At 32.2% G+C, this 20,253-nt stretch overlaps 1 protein-coding gene across 2 annotated transcripts in view; it reads right to left on the minus strand.

Annotated features, from left to right (window-relative positions):
- ORC4 (origin recognition complex subunit 4) overlaps window positions 1-20,253 on the minus strand; it is a 77,152-nt gene that overhangs the window by 11,721 nt on the left and 45,178 nt on the right. Inside the window, exons 2-9 of one of the 2 annotated variants that reach the window (XM_003793008.3) lie at window positions 19,765-19,838; window positions 16,278-16,354; window positions 14,977-15,067; window positions 9,870-9,945; window positions 9,409-9,494; window positions 7,017-7,065; window positions 5,732-5,883; window positions 1,366-1,539 (exon numbers count right to left, since the gene is read on the minus strand). In XM_003793008.3, coding sequence (XP_003793056.1) covers window positions 1,366-1,539; window positions 5,732-5,883; window positions 7,017-7,065; window positions 9,409-9,494; window positions 9,870-9,945; window positions 14,977-15,067; window positions 16,278-16,354; window positions 19,765-19,821 — 762 coding nt within the window. In that variant the 5' untranslated portion in view covers window positions 19,822-19,838. The remainder of the gene's footprint in view (window positions 1-1,365; window positions 1,540-5,731; window positions 5,884-7,016; window positions 7,066-9,408; window positions 9,495-9,869; window positions 9,946-14,976; window positions 15,068-16,277; window positions 16,355-19,764; window positions 19,839-20,253) is intronic. The other variant, XM_023515038.1, reaches the window with a different exon arrangement.

Below are 20,253 nucleotides of genomic sequence, written 5' to 3' on the forward strand. Positions count from 1 at the left end.
ATATCAAGGTACAATCTCTGAATTTTAAGGATAAAGTCAGCCATTTTTATATATAATTACATATAGCCCTATGAAGAAAAACAATAGAAAATTATCAATCAGAACACAGCAAAAAAGTAAAAGAGAATAATATATAAAGTCGAGTCCTTTCTGTAAAAGGAACAAATTTACTATTTATGTAAACTTTGCAATATTATAAAAAGAATAATTATATTCTACAGTAAAAGGAAGGAGAATAGCAGGGATATAAGGAAAGCTTCCATTCTTTATCATGTATTCTTGTGTACTAATTAAATTTAGTTCAATAAATTTTTATTTAAAAAATCAAATATGTTAAAATTAGTAGTGCTTATAGGAACAGACATTTTATAACCAAAACAAAAATCATTTAAGGGACAAAATAAATGCAACTTTACACTTTTAGTGTTGGTTTTAAGAGTTTATGGTAAAAAATATAACCTATTATTTCTTTAACATAATCTTTTTTAGATATAGACTATGAAATTCTCTTGAGAGACCTAGTTATTCACACTTCTTAGTATATTAACATTAGAGCTCTATTTTCCCCAATTCATTCAGAACGAACAACTCTGTATTATTTTCCACTCTCAAAAGGCCCATACACATATTTTAAAGATTCAGTAAGGGACTTATTCAGTAACAACATTGTTTTTTAATTATGTTATTAAACTCCCACTAACAAATACAGTCCCCCTTTCTCCCTACCAGCTGAAACTTGGCAACATGAGATTAAACTGATGCTAGTGTGCTGAAAAGCAAGGTTGTTCAACCTAAATGCAGGCAAATTTACAGAGTCTAAAAGATTTAGGAAATTTTTAAAACATGTGAACCTACTTTTTGTATGTAGGTCCCTCAGGTCTCCTAGTACTCCCTCCCTCTAGATAGGATTCAGCAATGTAGAAAACACAGCCAGAACTGTTATAGCCCAGATTGCCTCTTGACTCAATGAGATAAGAGCTCAAGTACGAAAATTGGGAAAAAAGTATACTGCTAAACTTGTAAAATATAGAAAATAAAATTTAAATTATGAAAATTCATTAATAAAATTATCTAAAAGATAAACCACATGTAGAGAAAACAAAAACCTTACCAAAGTTGACATGTAACTACTGACAGTTAAAGTCCTAATGCTTATGTTCTGTTGAAAGAGAGAATTTAGGAGATAAGGGCATTTCAACTGTCTTTTCAAAGAAGAACCCCTCCCCCAGTATAATTTGCATTCTTATAGTTTTATATCACAGCAACTTTAGAAAGTTTGTGGTAATTTAAATTTTAAATTGTAATGGCTTTAAGTCATATAGTAAAGACACATAATTACTTCAACATTTTTTTTCCTTTAAGTACCTGAACATTTTCATTCCATTTCTCAGCAAAAAGCTTTTCTGGAAATTCTGCAGGTAGAGATAATTGTTCTTTAAATATTTTAACATACTGTGGAAAACCAAATGAATTCATTAAGTGGATCTGCCGGTGAGAAAATCGTGACTTCACTCTTTTTTCTAAGAGTTCCAAAATATCCTTAAAAGCAATAGAAAATTCCTGTAAGATGCATGTTGAAAAAGTTTTTTACCAATGTTTGAAATGTAAGTAAACTAACGCCTATAATTACTAATGCCTATTCTATACACAAAATCGAGCATTTAAAAGTTTTTACACACTCTAATCCCCTTCTAGGCATCTGTAAGGTTGGTGACATCATGCCTTTTTCCAGGTATGTTATTCTCAGTTAATCTGTTACATTCTGATATTACTGAAGTTACATATCACAAAAACATCAAGACCTTCAATAAGAAATTTTGTACATTCTATGAAGAATTCACATAAAAAATGATAATAAATTGCACTGATACTACAAAATATAAACTTCTTCATGGTTTTATGTAACAAAGAATCAAGAAACAGGATGCGTAATGGAGGAAAGTTCATTTTGCTAAACTACAAATTTAAACTGAATCGTGATGGGCAGAAGAGAACACAGAAACTACAGGAAGAACAGAGAAGAAAATTGGCAGAAATACAGCATGAAATTGGTTAAGTATTCACTTTTTGGGTTTTTTGAGACAGAGTCTCACTATGTCGCCCTCAGTACAGTGCCATGATGTCACAGCTCACAGCAACCTCAAACACTTGGGCTTAAAGTGATTCTCTTGCTTTAGCCTCCCATCATAGCTGGGACTATAGGTGCCTGCCATAATGCCGGATTGTTTTCTTTTGGATTTTTTTATTGTGATGTTTTTAGAAACTACTTGTGTTTGTGTTATTTTTCCTTAAAAGTTTAGTGTTAAAGAATACCAGAAATGAAAAGATAATGAATATGTACTACTTGTAAGGAATACAAAGTTTTCTTCAATGAAAGAAAGAAATACTTCCACAAGGTGATATATATTTAAACTACCCCATCCCAGATATCAAAAGCACAATAGGTAAAAATAGTCTTCTTAACTCACATAGGCAGATATTTATAGAAGTTATCATTCTTAAATCTCTTTTTAATACTGAATTTGAGCAATCTTTCAGAAGATGTTATGGTACACAGAGTCACCAGAATGACCTAACAGTTATACTCATGGATATACAATCAAGAGAAATGAAATTCTATGTCCTGAAGTGTACATCAATATTTGCAGCAGCATTATTCAAACAGCTAAAAAAAAAAAAAAATGTAAACAACTCAAATGTCCATCAACTGGTAAATGGATAAAACAAGTATGGTATATCTGTATAATGTTTTATTATCTGGCAATAAAGAAAAATGAAGAACTCATATATGCTATAATATAGATCAACTACACAAACATTACCCTAAGATAAAGAAGCCAGTCATGAAAGACAGTTATATGATTCACTTTCTATGAAACGTCCAAAAGAGGCAAATCACACAGACAGAAAGATTAGTGGTTGCCTAGGGCTGAGGAAGGAATGGGGTGGTGGGGAATTCCTCTAAAGCAGGCGTCCTCAAACTACTGCCTGCGGGCCACATGCGGCGGCCTAGGACATTTATCTGGTCTGCTGGGTGTTTTTGCCACCACTGTCTGTCCTGCTTAGCAGCCAACTCGTCCTGGGGCCTGCAGTCTGGCCTTCCAACGGTTTGAGGGACAGTGAACTGGCCCCCTGTTTAAAAAGTTTGAGGACCTCTGGTCTAAAGGATATGGGGCTCTTATATTGACTATGGTGATTAAGGTACAACTCTGTGAATACACACAAAAAACCCCAGTGAATTATATAGTTTAAATGAGTAAATTATATACATATAAATTATATCTTAGTAAAGCTCTTATAAAAAGATTCCACACCTAAATATGAAGTGACATAGTATTTGATTAAGGAATTATTTCTAATTTTTAAGGTCTAACAGTTATATTACAAAAAAGTATTAAGAGTGCTTATCTTTTCAAAATACATTCTTGAACACTGATAAAATGACATAATGTTTGGGTTTTGCTTTAAAACAATAGAGAAGATGTTAGAGGATCAACAAAATTGCTGAAGCTAGGCAATGAGTATTCAGAAGGAGAATCAAGGCTCATTTTATTATTATTTTTTATAATAAAGTTTCTTAAAAGGGGGTGTGGTTAAGACCTAGAAATAAAAATATCCTCATAACATCTACAACCTAGATAGAGAGGAAAAAATTCAGGTGATCAAAATGGGATCACGGTTCGTTTGGAAAAGAGGACAGGAAAGATCAGTAGCTTGAGGTACAATGAAGGAAGGTGAGCAAAAAACCTGGAATATTTTTATTGTAAGGTGAGAAAAAAAAAACAGTGCTAGCACGAGAATTAAATGAGCAGGGTATAATGTTTGGAGACAGGAATATTATACATTTATTTTCTGGTCACTCATATAGTTATGTAGCAGAAAGGTAGTGAAAGTAACACCCTATGCAAGCAATAATAAAGAGCCTGAACTTGGGAATGAAGAGATGAAAGTACATGATGTTTTAGTGATGGATAATTATAAGTTGGCAATGTGGGGTTAAAAAAATATAAAATAAAAATAAATAAAAATTTAAAAATTCAAAAATAAATTAAATTAAAAATTAAATAAATAAAAATAAAATAAAATTATTTCCACTAGGGAAGAAGCTACTTGCTGGCAAACTCTCTGCTCCATCTCTCCCTATAAACGTGTATATAGAGATATGATTACATTCGAAAGAACTATACAATTAGAGAATTATATATAAAGAAGAATAACAAGCATCTGGAAACACCACTAAGAAGCTACTGACCTGAGATTTTCATTTGGTCCTTCATTGGGTCAGTAACATTTGCCACTATGATTTCCACCCAAAAGAAAATGGCTTTTTTATTTTTTTAAAGCAAGGAGGCAGGTACATTTTTATTCCTGTGATAGTCTGCTGCTTTTGGCAAGCAAGAAGGAAGAGGACTGACAATTAAGCGCACAAACTCGTCCTAGAAAAAGTGCTACATACCTCATTGCTGAATATCACTATGATCACCTTCAAAGTACTCCCTCTGGGAAGCTATGCATTGGCCCCAAAGCCTAGTTAGTCCACCTTTCAAAGCACTTTTTCTAACATGTGTACCCTCCATATGTCTATGAGTGAGGCTTATTCTGAAGCCATACATAAGCTATAATGCACCAATGAAAGAAAATAGACGCAACCATTCCACAGAAAAATAGCACTGAAAGGAAGACTGTTGGAAGATGACTTAGTGAAAAGTTTAAGTATTAGAAAAAGAAATAAGAGATGTAGAAGGAAAAATAAGTAAATGGACTTGACAGAAGTCTTCTAAGAATGAGGCAGATGGAGAAGGATGGCAGAAAATTATGGAGAGTTGGCAGTCATAGTAAGAGAAAAGAGGTGACTCTTTGATATGGTTTGGATGTGGTCTGCCCCCACTAAAACTGACATTGAATTTTAATTTTAATTGCCAGTGCAACAGTGAAAGGTGTTGGCAGATCTCACATCAATAGATTAGTGCGATCTCACCTAAGTGAGTTTTCTCTCTCTCAGGAACGAATTAGTTCCTGTTATAATGCAAGGTTTCTTTTCCTGCTTGGTCCTTTATCCTCATGACAGCTACCCCTTTTGACCTTCCACTGTGTCATGACACAGGAAGATAAACACAAAAAGGCCTATGTAACTATCCAAAAGGACAAGGTTTAACATTAAAAGAGCCTTCACAAAGTGATGGTGACACTGAGATTATGGTTAAAATTGTTTCTAAAATACCCTAAGGAACCAAGAAGCCTTTGTCTACTGTGACTGCTTGATAAAAAGAGTCTTTTCCATTTCTGGAACCTTGAATATTTAGAAAGTTGGAATAGTATTTAAAGTTGATTTCAAGCATTTTCAAAATATTCAAGAATCCTCTATATAAAAGCAGAAACTTTTATTAATCTGTAAAAAATACCTCCCTCTTTATTTGCTAATGTAGAAATTACTACTTTTGTTAGATTAATCTGATTTCATATTTTTTTCCTTCAGTGATTTTATTCAAAAGAAGGAAGTTATTAGTTTATAAATGTGTAAATTAACTGTTTTCCTCTTTTCTTCAATTTGAGTTGAAAAGCAGGGTAAATATATACCCATGAAAACACTGATGAAACAAGATGCCTAAAAAAATGACTAAATAAGTGAACGAAGACTAATTATGCTAATAATTAAGTTCACATTTTAAAATATTATAATGTTTTTAATAGAACATTATAACATTATAATGTTTTTAATAGAAAGACTTACCAATCTACATGTAAGTCCAACAATTGCTACTGGGGTTTGTGCAGACTGAGAAATGTCAAAAAGATTATAGAGAAGTGTTTGGTTTTTATGATGAGCAAAAAGATCAAACTCATCTAGTATGAAGATCACTGGGCAACTGCTTGTCCGATCACCTACAATAAAATATTGTAAGAGTTTTATGTTAATAAATAATTATAACCTTTCCTAAATTTTCAAACTCTTTACTGTATTTCAGTCTTTAAAACTCACTTAAAAAAACATATTGATAAACTACTTGGGAAGCACATTTACTGAGGCATATATACTCATTCAATAGAAAAAAATATTCACAGGACAAAGAGAGCCTTTATTACCCTCAAGTAGTTCGCTATTCTAGTTACTACACTCTAGGAGTTGACGTAACATTTAAGAAATCATTTACATCACTGGACATTATTTTTATAATTATGTAAATATAATTCCTAGTCATGACAAAACTGACAAAGGCTTTTAACACCTATGAATGAAAACACTTTGAGATTAAAACATAATAAGAGGAGTCACTAATTAACGAACAAAACTGCTTTAAATCCACTTAACTCCTTTGAACCACAATTTTTAGCACTTCAACCGTGAAGCTATGTGCAATATGACTCTCTGGATACATTTTTCTCCAACATAAAAATTAGTAATAATTGTTTTTGAAGCTGTAAAGAAAAAAGTATTCTCAACTATGTTAAGAAAGTGAAACTGCTAGGGTAGTTAGGTAATATTTTCTCTTTTACATATTTGAAGTAATTTGGTAATAGTTTCTCTTTTACATGTTTTCTCTTCTTCTGGCATCTTTTAACCCAGAATTCTGTCACTTGAAGCTTATCCCAAGAAATATATGATCATCAAATCCTTTCTTCCTAATTATAAAAAACTAGAAAGTTCATAAGTGTTGATTAGTACATTATATAATTATATAAAACAAAATGTAATAATCATTAAAATAATACAGATCAAAATACACTGATTATAAAATAGGTAAAATGATTCTGTATTTGTAATGAAGTCAGATCTATCTGTAATCTATATTAATTACCTGCTTCAGGTAAAGGGAGATAATAAATCAAATGTTAATTGAGATAATGATTATTATAGCAATGGGAGGTGGGATTATACAGATCATTTTATTCTTTTTTAATATTTCCGAATAATATGAGAAGATGAGGATTTTATGGTAAAAGCATATTTTACTTTTATAACCAGAGGAAACTTAAAACAAATATCTTTTGATGCAGCTATATATATTAATATTTACCTTTTTTTAAGGCTTCCAGAAGAAATGAAAGATTTTCAGCAAAGCTTCCCTGGATAACAAAAAGATAACATGACTGGAAGTTTAATGAAATAAAAAAGAAGGCTACCTGATTCTCAGACTTTACATGGACATTGCATGTTTTTTTCTAGTAATTAGTCATTGGCCAAATTCAGGTGAGTATCTATATTTACTATCTAAAACTTAAATGTAAAAGTAGAGACAGCCTAACACTGAAAATGGCAATTATTACTGTCATGTATGAAATGTTATATTTCTGGAAAAAACCTGTACAAATATTAAATTTATCTGAAGATAGTTTTGAAGAACTGCTATATTATAAATAGTTACAGACCTAGGAATGTATTCCACTTTGTGTCTTCAAATACATAAGGCTCTTGCCAGTCTCAGTGGTATTATAAATTACCACTTAAGACAAGATCATGAATTTAAACGAGATCCAAAAGGAAAAGATGGAAAAAAACTTGCTTGAAATATAAGATACTATAATAGTGTTTGTTTATTCAAGAGTACATATAATGAAAATTTTGTATATATCATGTCAAGTTTGTATATGTTTACTTGAAATACGGCCAAAACATTTCTGGATACATGTGAAATATTCTAGATAAAATTTAACAAACTGGTAGATGCATTATCCCAGATGTTCCAGATTGTGGGCAAAGATCTCGTTAAGTTATTAATTTTTATTTCACTCACATCTTTTAATTTAAAGAAATAGCTTAAATTTGAGGAGATAAAAAGGAGAAAAGAAAACCACTTGTTTGTTCCCCAATTGAGAGATCTAATATAAAACAGTGCAATAGGTTTTTAAAGAATGTCCACATATTGTGATGGCTGTGTGCTGCCATATTAATACTATTCCCAAAGTTGGTAAGCCAAGAGGTGTTATACATAATTTACTATAACAAAACCTAACATAACAAACATAGGCTCAAAGAAACAATCTCTTGGGAAATCGAGGGTCAGTTCTCAAGGTTGCTTGTCTTTTTTGTTTAAAGGACTACTATGCCTGACATTATACTAGTAACCTAGGCTGTATGTTTAGCCTCTGCAATTTTCTGATCATAGCCAAGCTAATTACACGAGTACTCAAGATTCCTAATTTACAGAATGAAGCAATTAAACTATTACTTTCTATATGTACTTGATGGTTATAGTAAATAAGGCAAAATGACAAACAACTGTGCCTTTTATTATTTCACCCAAATCTAGGACAGATCAGTATAAAACCAAGTCAAACTGAGCCAACTTGAAGGGAACTCCTTGACCTAACAGCACACTATCTTCAATATTATGTTCTAAACAGGAAGCAGAATAGTTGATTTATAGAAGGAGCATTTTGAATTTATACTTCAAATACCTGCAGACAATATATGCTTGGCTCAACTTTCAGGAGATAATTATTAAAGAACAAAATTCCTAAACGCTAAAAAGCTTACATGACTATGCCTGTGTCATTGTGGTAGAGGGCATGTAGCTAAGTAAAGATTTACAGTGACAGTATTTCATGGTTAATGGTTACCAGAAAATACATATGGAATATATGTAGCCCACTTCAATTCCATAAGCAGTATGAAGATAGGTAATTTCATTATGAAAATTAGGGCAGCTGAAAATTAAATAATTTTGTTTTAGTTAGAAAGTTTAATAAACATTTCTAATCTGTTTCTATTAAGTTTTTGATGTTATTTGATGTTAACTGTTCCTAGACTCCAGGCTACTATGATAATGAGGTATGGATAAATTTCTGAAAACACAGTAACGTAAGTGACATTTGAATAACACATTACAATCAAGAAAGTATTTTTTAAAAGCTAAATGATGATTAATGTTTCCTTTATTTTTTAGAATAATCCTTAAGTATGTACAATAAAATAAAGTCCATGTAAGATACAAGGAATCTGAAACTCAGGTACATTCATTAGTCCACAATTACCAGGTAGTCAAATGCTTATAAGTAAGGTATGACTGAAACCCACCTACCATAGTTTCAAATTCATCACATTTTCCAATATGCCCAAGACACCCAAGTCTCAGAAGAGACTATACTGCTAGAATATACTACATTTAAAATATATATGTTCATCTATCTCCAGAGGATAGAGAATCAAAGTATTTATTTTACAGGTAAAAGAACAACCTCAGAGTATATCTACATAAACCTGGATTTCTTGGCTGTTTATAGCTAGTATAATCTATTACAAAATAAGATCCAAACATCATGAGTAAATGTATCCTAATATACTACCCGTTTTTAAGACAAGAATCTTGCATATTTCAATTCAGAATCTCTGAATCCCTTCAAACATTCCAGTAGGACTTTACTTTGAAGTTTACTTAATGAAATAATTGATACTGAAGTGATACTTACAAAAACTTTATCTCCAACTACATTTTCCAGATTTAACTGCCTTGTAATTTCCTTTAGGGCAATTTTATCATTGATCTGCAGCAGGCCTGAAATAAAGTCAATTTATAAGTATTTAATTAAAATGAAATACGTATTTGATACAGTGATAATCTTCCAATTATGTATATTTTCTAATGTTCTTTTAACTGCAAAAAAAAAGTCAAAGCCTTATTGGTTCACATTAGTTCCTTTTTAAATTTCAGCAATGAAGACCTTTGATAGAATCAAAGACTAATCTTCCATGGAGTTACAGGATTACTTAAAAAGAAAAGACAAAAAACAGCCTTTACATTAACATGAATTTAGCTGTCAAAATATAACTACTGATACAGGTTTACAACACAAAAGTAAATTTAGTTTCACAACATAAAAACCCCACATAGTTTATATCACTCCCAGGGTCAAAATAATGACATACTTACCATTTAGGTGAACATGTAGTATGTTTTCACTCACGTCTTCTATTTCCATGAGTTCTTTCAAAGCATGATTTATTAACTGAATAAATATGAAAAGTTTATAATAAGAATAATAGCTAAAAGAGAAAAAGAAGCCCATTTTCTTTTTTAAACTATGAATAGTAAAAACAATGCAAACACATTTTAATTAAGAAATAAATTTTCAATTCTTTACAGATGAAGGGATTAACTAGAGAATGTAATTTCAGACTCCTAAGATACGAGAACCAAGGTTGATATCATACTTTTAATCATCTACCAAAACTTTTGAAATAACTCTCAAGTTAAAAAAAAACTTTTTCTACATATAACACTCAACTTTGGCCCCTTATAAACGTCTTATCTCAGTATAATATATCACAGTATACTCTCTAAGAGTACACTTATTTAATATTAAATATCATATTAATGATATTTATTTTACTAAATGTCATTAAAATCCATTAAAAGCTTTTAGAAAATTTATAACAGAACAATGCTAAATGATTATAAATGATTACCCCCAAAATCTAAATTTCTATGTAATATTGTGAATTACTTTGTTATCAAGAAATGAAAATCAGAAAAGAAATAACATAAGATTAACCTAAAAGGAGATAATGCTTTTAGGTGCTATGTATGCAAAGTCCTCATTAAGGAAGTTAAATAAATTATTAATACTAATAATTTACTAATAATAATTACTGCTAAAATAGATTTATGGTTATATTCAGAAAGTACTACATTATCTTAAAGGTTTCTACACAACTTATGTTCTTCATTTTTTTAATTTATGACATTCTATCACTAGTACTGTGACATCATATACATCTCTTTATATTACCACTGCGTACAGTTTTGAAAATTTAAAAATGAACAGAATTAAGAAAAGCCAAAATTTCTTTTTACAAGGAAAGGTAATGATGGACTAATTCTTCCAAAATCAAAATAGAGGAGTACTATCACAAAATAAATGGTCCAAGGAAAGAGGATATATATACATATTAGTACACATGGTATCTCAACTAATTATGTTTTTGATAAAAAGGCTTATTCAACAAAAGCACTGGGACAACTAGTATACTATTTTCAAAAGCAAAATACCATTTATTTGTATCTATAATATGCTACTTATGTCACTGCAACATTTCTGCACAAAAAGAAAAAGCAGATATAACTTTAAATTATTAGGTTTCAAAAAAGATTTTGAAAATAATGGCTTTTTCTGGTATATCTGCATAGCAAATTCTACCTTAGATAATAGGTAGCTTAGGTTCTCTTAAATGGAAATAATCACACGATTTCCACTGTCATACTACTAGCTATAGCTGAGAAGTGACATTAAAGAAGTATCTGAACGAGGGGTCTGCCTTTGATCAGGCCAGACTCTATCACAAGAGCATATCCCTAGATGATATAAACTTGGTTCCTCAAAATAGAGTTTTTACTATGTTTTTCTTCATATTAATAATCTGTAGTATTCTTTCCTCATCTCTTGATAAGTTTGCTTATATTTATATTTTTCTCGAATTTACGTTTCTTTCTAATTCATAAAGGATGTTATCTTTTGATAAATTTTCAAAATCATTCAAGTCTTTGGAAGAGAATGGGAATATTATTACAATAACATTGTCATTTTACATATGCATAAAGTTATAACAAGTTTGAAGCTGTCTTTCCACAAACATACTTTAAATACCAAATTATACTTTGCTTGGATCAGCCTACTACTCTTTTATATGGTGTGCATGGTCTGAAACAATAAGTTAAATGTATTATCAAGTTCATATTCAAATAATAATTTAGTTCCAAACTGATTATTGCTGAAGTATACTGTATAATAAGCTATGTAATCAACCTTTTAATTATAAATTAGTTTTTTTATGGATATACTGTCATCTTCTCAAATATTAGAAAATTCATTTTATACACTAAAAAATTTAGCTGTTATTAACATTATACCTCATTTGGTTAAGTTCTTTCCACATTATTGGTAGCTAAAAATTAATTTAAAAAAATACCAGGATAATTTACTTATACTTACCAACATTCAGGAATTTTTTTATGCTCATCAACTATTGCCATTTCCAAATATTACATAGCAAACACAAAATTAACTATATGTAACTAGAGGAAACAACCCATTCACCAAGTAGGAGCAAGTCTGTCAACAAGTAAATTCCATATAGGAGAATGCAGACAGTCACTTTAAGTCATATTTATTTTTTGTAATATAATGTTTCCAATACTATAAGCCACACTATCGGAATTAACTGTAGATTTTTGAGTTTATCTATTTCAGATAGTTTGGCTAAGGATAGTATTTTAAATGTACTTTAATCTTACTTTTTAAAATTTGACTTTATATAATTATACTATTGACAGTTCTAGTCTAAAATAAGCTATATCTGACAATTTATTCAATCGTTTTTAAATCTCAGAATAATCTCACACATAACAACACGTTACAACAGTGGCACAGGTCAAACAATGCTCCTCCTCTCTTCAACCTCTTAATAATATCGTGTGCCAGGAATAAATTGAACTATATCAAAATGGAAAACCAGGTAGTAAATATTCTCAGATTCCAGTGAAGTCACTCTAGAAGAATGACTTTACACAAATCCAGTTTAAGAATAAACAAGTAAATAAACCATCAGCGTGGCCAAAAATAAATGAACCATTTTATTAACCAATAGATATTTTGTCTTAATGCTATCTCCTTTAAACTCGAGTAAAAGAATAAAACAAGTAAGTTTACAAGAAGTCGCTATAACATGAAAAACTAAAGGGAATGTAGCTGATTAAAAATGGCTGGTGCTCAATCCAAATCCCCCCATAAAGAACGAAGGCAATCAATAATAGACAGGCTTTGACTGTAGTGTTGAAGGAAAGAACAAGGGAGCCCAGATGTACATGTGACTAAAGTCCAGAAGGGCAAGTTGAGACATCTGCCATCTATAGTTCCATATCCCCTGCCCAGATAAGATTTGTCCAGAGTCAGGAGAACTTCTCACTCTGAGAAAAAGATAAGCAGAAGACCCCACCAGCTGCCACTGCCACTCAAATACTTAAAGAAATAGAGGCATGAAAGTATAGCCAATTACTCTCTGACACAGAAGCAAAGAAATTTAATGGAGAAAAAAGTGCTTCCAATTGAACATTCATATCAAACTGAATCTAGACACAGACTTTACACCTTTCACAAAAATTAACTTAAAATGAATCACAGACCTAAATGTAAAATGCTTAACTATAAAACTTTTAGAAGATACATAGGAAAAAAGTCTACATTACTGTGTGTGTTAGGTGATGGCTTTAATGCAACACCAAACTCATAAGATAGCACAGAAAAAACTGACAAATTAGAATTTATTAAAATCAAAAACTTCTGCTCTACCAAAGATACTGTTAATAGAATAGAAAAACAAGTTATACATGTAGACTGGGAGTAAATATTTGCAAAACACAAATGAAAAACTAAAATATAAAGGACTCTTAAAACTTATCAATAAGAAAATATCTCAATACAAAAATGGGAATAAGATATATAGATGAAAAATAAACACATGAAAGGTGCTCAGCATCATAAGTAACTAGAGAAACTACAAGTAAACAAGAACAAGATACCACTACGGAACTATCAGCATGGCTAAAATCTAAAAATCTGACAATGCCAATATCTGGTGAAAATGATGAGCAGTAGGAACTCTCATTCATTGCTGGTGGGAATGTGAAATAATGATACAGCCATACTGGAAGACAATTTGTCAATGCTGTGCAACGCTAAATGTCTGATGTTTATTATGATCTGTACACCCCTAAGCCATTTATCTTTGGGGTTATGATTGTGTAATCTAGCCGATTCACATAGACACATTAATTATATTTTTAAAAGTCTATCCTTAGAGTTTCCCCAGAAAACACAAATAAGTAAAACCTATATATTGACTGTTCCCAACTTATGATGGTTTGACTTAGGAATTTTTGATTTAAGATGGAACAAAGGCAATTCACCTTAAATAGAAAGTGGTAAAACACTCGTGTGATGTGATGGTAGGCAGCAGCAATAAGCCGAGTTCCCAGTCAGCCATGGGATCATGAGGGCAAACAACTGACCCTCTACAGTGGACTGGACTGCCAGACCATTTTGCCTACCTACAGGCCTATAGGCAAATGTTAAGGGTTTTCAGCCTGTTTAAGGTAGGCAAGGCTAAGCTATGATGCTTAATAGGTTAGGTGTATTCTAATGAAGACATTTTCAACTTTGATCCCATAGTGAAAGAGTGTTTGTAACTCCTAAGGGAGAAAAAACTGACCCGACCCAAGAATTCAACCACCAGTCATGTTATGAAAAATAATTTTGATGTATTTAAAAAACTCTAATTGTGTAAAAGCATATTAGTCACAAAGTCTTCTTGTAAAAACCAACCAAAAACCACTCAAAATACAAAAATTTAAAAAAAAATAAAAACTTAAAAATAAAGAAATGATTATCAAAGATGAAGACTGAAATTAAACAAGAATAAAAGAAGAAAAGAATAAAGCAAGACTATATTTTTGAGGTAACTAAGCAAATGTTATAGAGAGGAGAATTGTAGAAGACTTGAGTGTGCACATATAAAATATTACATAGTTAGGGTGAAACAATAAATAGTAAAAAAATGGAAAAATAAATTAATGAATGGTATGATAGTTTCCTAATCTGTAAAAAGGGGACAAAACCTATCTTGCAGGGTTGATGTAAAGAATGAATAAATGAAACAACACAGATAAAAAAGGCACAGAGTACATGTTTGACGAATAATAATTTCCTCATTGGCACCCTCCCATTCTTCAATGACAAAAAACCATGATGAAACTAACATCAATTGAAAATTTATCACTGAAAGGAAAAAGGGAAAAAACATATGCCAAACTAAAAGATATCACCCTAACTTTATAAGGCTTTTTGTAAGTCTTTTACTACTTAAAGAAAAAAAACCAAGGCAATATGTAAGTAACAAAATAATGAAATAAAATACATTTTCAGTATTAAGGAAAATAAGAATCATCACGTGACTACCAAATACCGGAAATCAACAGCTTTTACCATAGTCTTTCCTGATCCTCGGGGTCCAATAATGAGTACAGAGTTACTTTCTCCATTGATAGCAGTTCTTTTTAGCAGTTCAATTAAGTGTCTAAAATGATACAAATAGGCCAGAATTTAATTTGCTAGGTAGTACTTTTGAAAAGTTGAATTTAAATATGCACAGAGGCTCAGCGCCTGTAGCTCAAGCGGCTAAGGCGCTGCCAGCCACATACACCAGAGCTGGCAGGTTCAAATCCAGCCCAGGCCTGCCAAAGAACAATGACAACTACAACAAAAAAATAGCTAGGCTTTGTGGCAGGCGCCTGTAGTCCCAGTTACTTGGGAAGCTGAGGCAAGAGAATTGCTTAAGCCCAGGAGTTGGAGATTGCCGTGAGCTATGATGCCACCGCACTCTACCCAGGGCGACAGCTTGAAGCTCTGTCTCAAAATAAATAAAGAAATAAATACGCACAGAAAGTTCTCTGTGTATACTTGACTTAGGCTCTTAAAAAAAAAAAAAAAGGCTAATTTGATTCTTTGGAAACCTCAAGTGAAAATGCTGGGTTTATTTTTATTTATTTATTTATTTTATTTACCAGGCCTGGGCCTGGGTTGGAACCCACCAGCCCCAGAGCATGTGGCTGGTGCCCTAACCACTGGTTTTCTGATGATGGCAGCAGAAGCAATGGTGGCAACTCTTAGGATTTTTTCATTCATAGCTCCTTTTCTACTAACACTCTGGACTTTCACTCCACAGCTGGCTGCCAGGTATTAAGGGCAAGAAGGTCAGAATTTTCTTCTTAATGTCAGATAACAGAAACAAAACAAGACTGCAAGTTAAAAAGCTTTTCATTATGAAAATATCTGTATCTACTCCCTCTTTGTGACATTCAGTATTTCTACCCATAAAGCAAAATTTTTACTTCTAAAGTGTTTGTTATAGTGAAGTATTGCAAGAATGGAGAAATAAATGCATGTACTCAATATTAAATTGGAACTAGTTATCAACATGTTATGTCCAAATAAGGGAGTAAAATTCAGTGGAAATCAAGTAAGGATAGAGGGATTGGGTAAATTCACACCTCACTGGTACAAGGCACCCATTCTGGGTGAAGGGCACATATACCTTTGACTTAAAATGTACAAAAGCTAATTATGTAACCAAAATGTTTCCCTGTAATAGTCTGAAATATTTTTTAAAAAGGAAGAAAATGTTTGTTAGCCTTATTCAAGATGAAATTTGCATGCAATAACTTTTTCACAGCCTAGAGAGCATCTGTAGGTAGGTTCATAACAGAGAAGAGGACAACCAGACTTACTTGTATTGTACTTGTACTCCATATAGGTTATTATGTGGACTCTGATGACAGAATCTTTCACGTAAAATTCTCTGTACCTGGTAAAAGTAAATAAAAATATTACACATGTAATAAAAAATGGATGTACATTTATAGTAGTCAGAAGTAGATATTAGTGAATCAATTCAAACTTCCCTAAAGACTTGTTCTCAAGAGTTCTGCTACCATTTTCATCAGTTATCAATTAATGGTGTTTTATGTATCTCAAATCCCATTGAAAGAATGAGAGAATTTAGTTGTAAAAGTTTCAATAAGAGGGAGAATTACTTAGTTTTAGCTATATTAGTAACTTGAGGGTGTTTTAAGCATGTGAATGAATGAATATACTTTACTTGGTATAACATGACATCCAAGGAACAAAGACAGGAGGAAATCTAATAATGCATTCTAAACTAATAATGCTTATCATGTTCTACACAATCTCTAGAGACTAACACATCTAAACGGGCTCAGCTCAAACCATACCCATCTATATGTATCATAAAAGTCAAGAATCTGAGGAAAACAAAGTTTCAAAGTTCATGTAGTTATTAAGAACCTATTAGATTCAGAGCTTAGCACTACTTAAAAAAAATGCATGAAACATTCCTAAAAAAACCACTGCAAATAAACTGGAAGGAAATAATAAATTCAACAAGTAAACTTCAAAACAGTAGTAATGTGTCATATAAGCAAATGCTCAATTATATGATAGAAACTACTACTACTACTACTACTTTAAACTGTAAAGTAAGGAATCACTAGAATAAATTTTTTAAATTTGAAAGGATTTATATTTTGAGTTTCCCTTGGAATGTGGGTCTTAGAGTTAGTTGTAAAAAATTATGTGAGATGATCTAGCAGTCTTTTAAAAGATGGGCCTTTAAAGCCATTCCCTTTTTAGGTGGGATCTGCAGTTAATACAGAGGTCTTTCAGGGAAAAAGACCTCAGGAAGTGGTCTCAGATTTGGCCTCATGGGTTGAAATAAAAAGCCTCTAAAAGTATTTGCTTCTCCCAGACTGACAGCAGGAGACTAACCCTTCACGCACAAAAGATAAATCTTCACGCTAAAAAAATTATTCACTAGAGGTAAAACAATCCATACTGACCAGTTATAGATGAAATGAAAAGAATAAAGGGCTTGGTCCCAGGGAGACAGTTATGTTAATTTTAAAAGGTTAAGTATTTTCTAATTTTTAATTTATCTATAAAATGGGTATAACATCTTTACAGTAGGCCTGTTATCTGTTACAAACATAGTTATTTTATACAGCTAATAGCTGATATCTGCAGAACACTTAAATGAGCCTATATACAGACTCAACTAATCATAATGTGTATTCTTCTACCTGAATGAGATCACTAGAAATTCAATGACAAACCTCAATCCTTTCTTTAAACAAAGAACCCAATAAAATCTATCAGAGAGGCAACAACTGTGTATAATACATAAGACAAAAAAAAAAAAAAGAGGCTACACTGAATAGTCAGAAGGTTCACAAAGAGGTTAAATAAGTGTAGAGGTCTGACAATCACATTCATGAACTCATCCTAGAAAAAGTGCTATATACCTCATTTGGTGACCTTTGAAGTACTCCCCTGGGAAGTCACGCATGGATGCAGCACCTAGTCTGCCGTTTAAAGCAATTTAGGGATTCTTTTTCTGGAATAGCCATTGGAGCTGTTGTTGTATGGAGGTCAGACAATTAAGTTCGTGAACTCACCCTAGAAAAGGTGTTTTGAAGCCCTTTTTGCAGTACTAGGTGCTGGTGGAGTCAGTGCATAGCTTCCCAATGGGAATACTTTCAGGGTGACCATCATGACATTTAGTAATGGGTATGTGGCATTTTTTCATAGATGTGTCTGCAAACTTAACTGTCAGACCTCATACATGTATAGATATTAATTCAAGTTTAAATGGAAGATGTGTGCACATTACATGTAAAAGCATGTAAATTATACTCAGTTAAAAATGTTTTTCGAGGGCTGGGTGCACTGTCTCATGCCTGTAATCTTAGCACTTGGGAAGGCCAAGGTGGGTGGACTGCTTGCGCTCAAGTGTTTGAGACCAGACTGAGCAAAAGCAAGACCCTATCTCTAAAAATAGCCAACTGGGCTACATAGTTCCAGCTACTCTGGAGGCAAGACGATCAAGGCCAACATTGTGCATACTAGCAAGGGAGAGAAAGAGACTGTCCCAAAAAATTTTTGAGGAAGAGAATTAAACATTTTCCTTCAGAACAGCACGGTCTTATAAAATGATAAACATTTAGTTTTGATTAAAAAAAATGCAGTTCACGTGAAGCCAGTCAAATGAAAAAATCAGCTTAGAACTATGATGGCCATTCTCTGCTGGAGTTCCCAGGCCCTTCGGGCCATGAACCAGTAATGGTCCATGTCCTGTTGGGAACCAGGCTGCATAGCAAGAAGTGAGTGGTAGGCCAGCAAGTGAAGCTTCATGTTCCCCAGTGCTCCCATCACCACATGAGCTCCACCTCCTGTCAGATCAGATGTGGCATTAGATTCTAATAGGAGTACAAACCCTATTGTTAAGAGAATCTAACGCTCCCTTCCTGCCACCGCTGCTGTCCATGGAAAAATTGTCTTCCATGAAACCAGTCCCTGGCACCAAGGTTAGGGACCACTGCTGTTCTAGACTATAAGCTTCTTGGAGGAGAGACACAGATGTATATATGCTCAACACTGGGAATATGGTATGAATTTAAGACAATATTAAAAGATCACTATAAAAATACTCAAAACAAACTAGGATTCTATAAAAGAACTTTTATAATCTGATACAGGGCATCTACAAATAACTTTAAGATTTAACATCATACATGGCAGTAAAAGACTTTGTGTTTCCCCTAAAATGGAAAACAAGACAAGAGTAACTGATGTCACCACTCCCATTCAACATTTTACTGACGGTTCAAGCCGGGGAAATTTAGGAAGAAAAAGGCATCCACATTGGAAAAGAAAAAGTAAAACTTTCTCTATTTGCTGATGACATGATGTAGATATAGAAAATCCAAAGGAATACACTACAAAAACTATTAGGATGAGTTAAAAAAGGCTGCAAGGTACAAGATCAAAAAACAAAATCAATGGCATTTCTATACACTAACAATGAACTAACCAGAATGAAAATAAAAACAATTTCATTTATAAAATAACAGCATCAAAGGGAACAAAATACATGAGTAAATTTAGCAAAAAAAGTATTAAACTTATACTCTGAGGATAATATTAATTGAAATGGAAATCAAATTTTGCTTATGTGTAGCTGCAAAATTTAATAAAAAATTAGGTCTAAAAGTTCATATTCCAATGAATTAAAATGGCTGAAGTTGCCTAAGAATGGAAGAAGTGATTCTTAAGTGCTTCGAGAAAATTCAAATTAAGACTATTTTTCTGATGACTTTTTCATTTTAACAAGTCTTGATATTAATGCAAATATATACTAACCTGTGAAAGGCAGTCCACATGAATTAAGTTGTTACTTTTTGATTTACGACTGCTCATTTCAATAATTCTCAGTCCTTAAAAAAAAAATTTAGTATGAATTATCATAAACAGTACTGGCTTAAAGAGATTATTTAATCATTTTACTATTCTAGAATCAAAATAAATGCATATTTTTAAATGTAAAAAACTTTCAAATTTCTCAAACTTTAAAAATCTTCCACTTTGTCCACATTCAGGCTTATTTGACTCTCACACCACACTTAACAAGCATACTTTTTATTGCATTGCTTTATTGCATTTTGCAGATGCTGTATTTTTTACAAGTTTAAGCAACTCTTGTATCCAAAAAGTATATTGGTAACATTTTCCAACAGTATGTGCTCACCTCATATCTCTGTCAGTATTTTTGAGTAAAGTATTTCTTTTTTTTTTTTTTTTTTTGAGACAGAGCCTCAAGCTATCCCCCTGGGTAGAGTGCCATGGCATCAC

This window comes from Otolemur garnettii, unplaced genomic scaffold (genome assembly GCF_000181295.1).
Source record: "Otolemur garnettii isolate 467f Iridium unplaced genomic scaffold, OtoGar3 scaffold00064, whole genome shotgun sequence".
In the NCBI taxonomy this organism is placed as follows: Eukaryota; Metazoa; Chordata; class Mammalia; order Primates; family Galagidae; genus Otolemur; species Otolemur garnettii.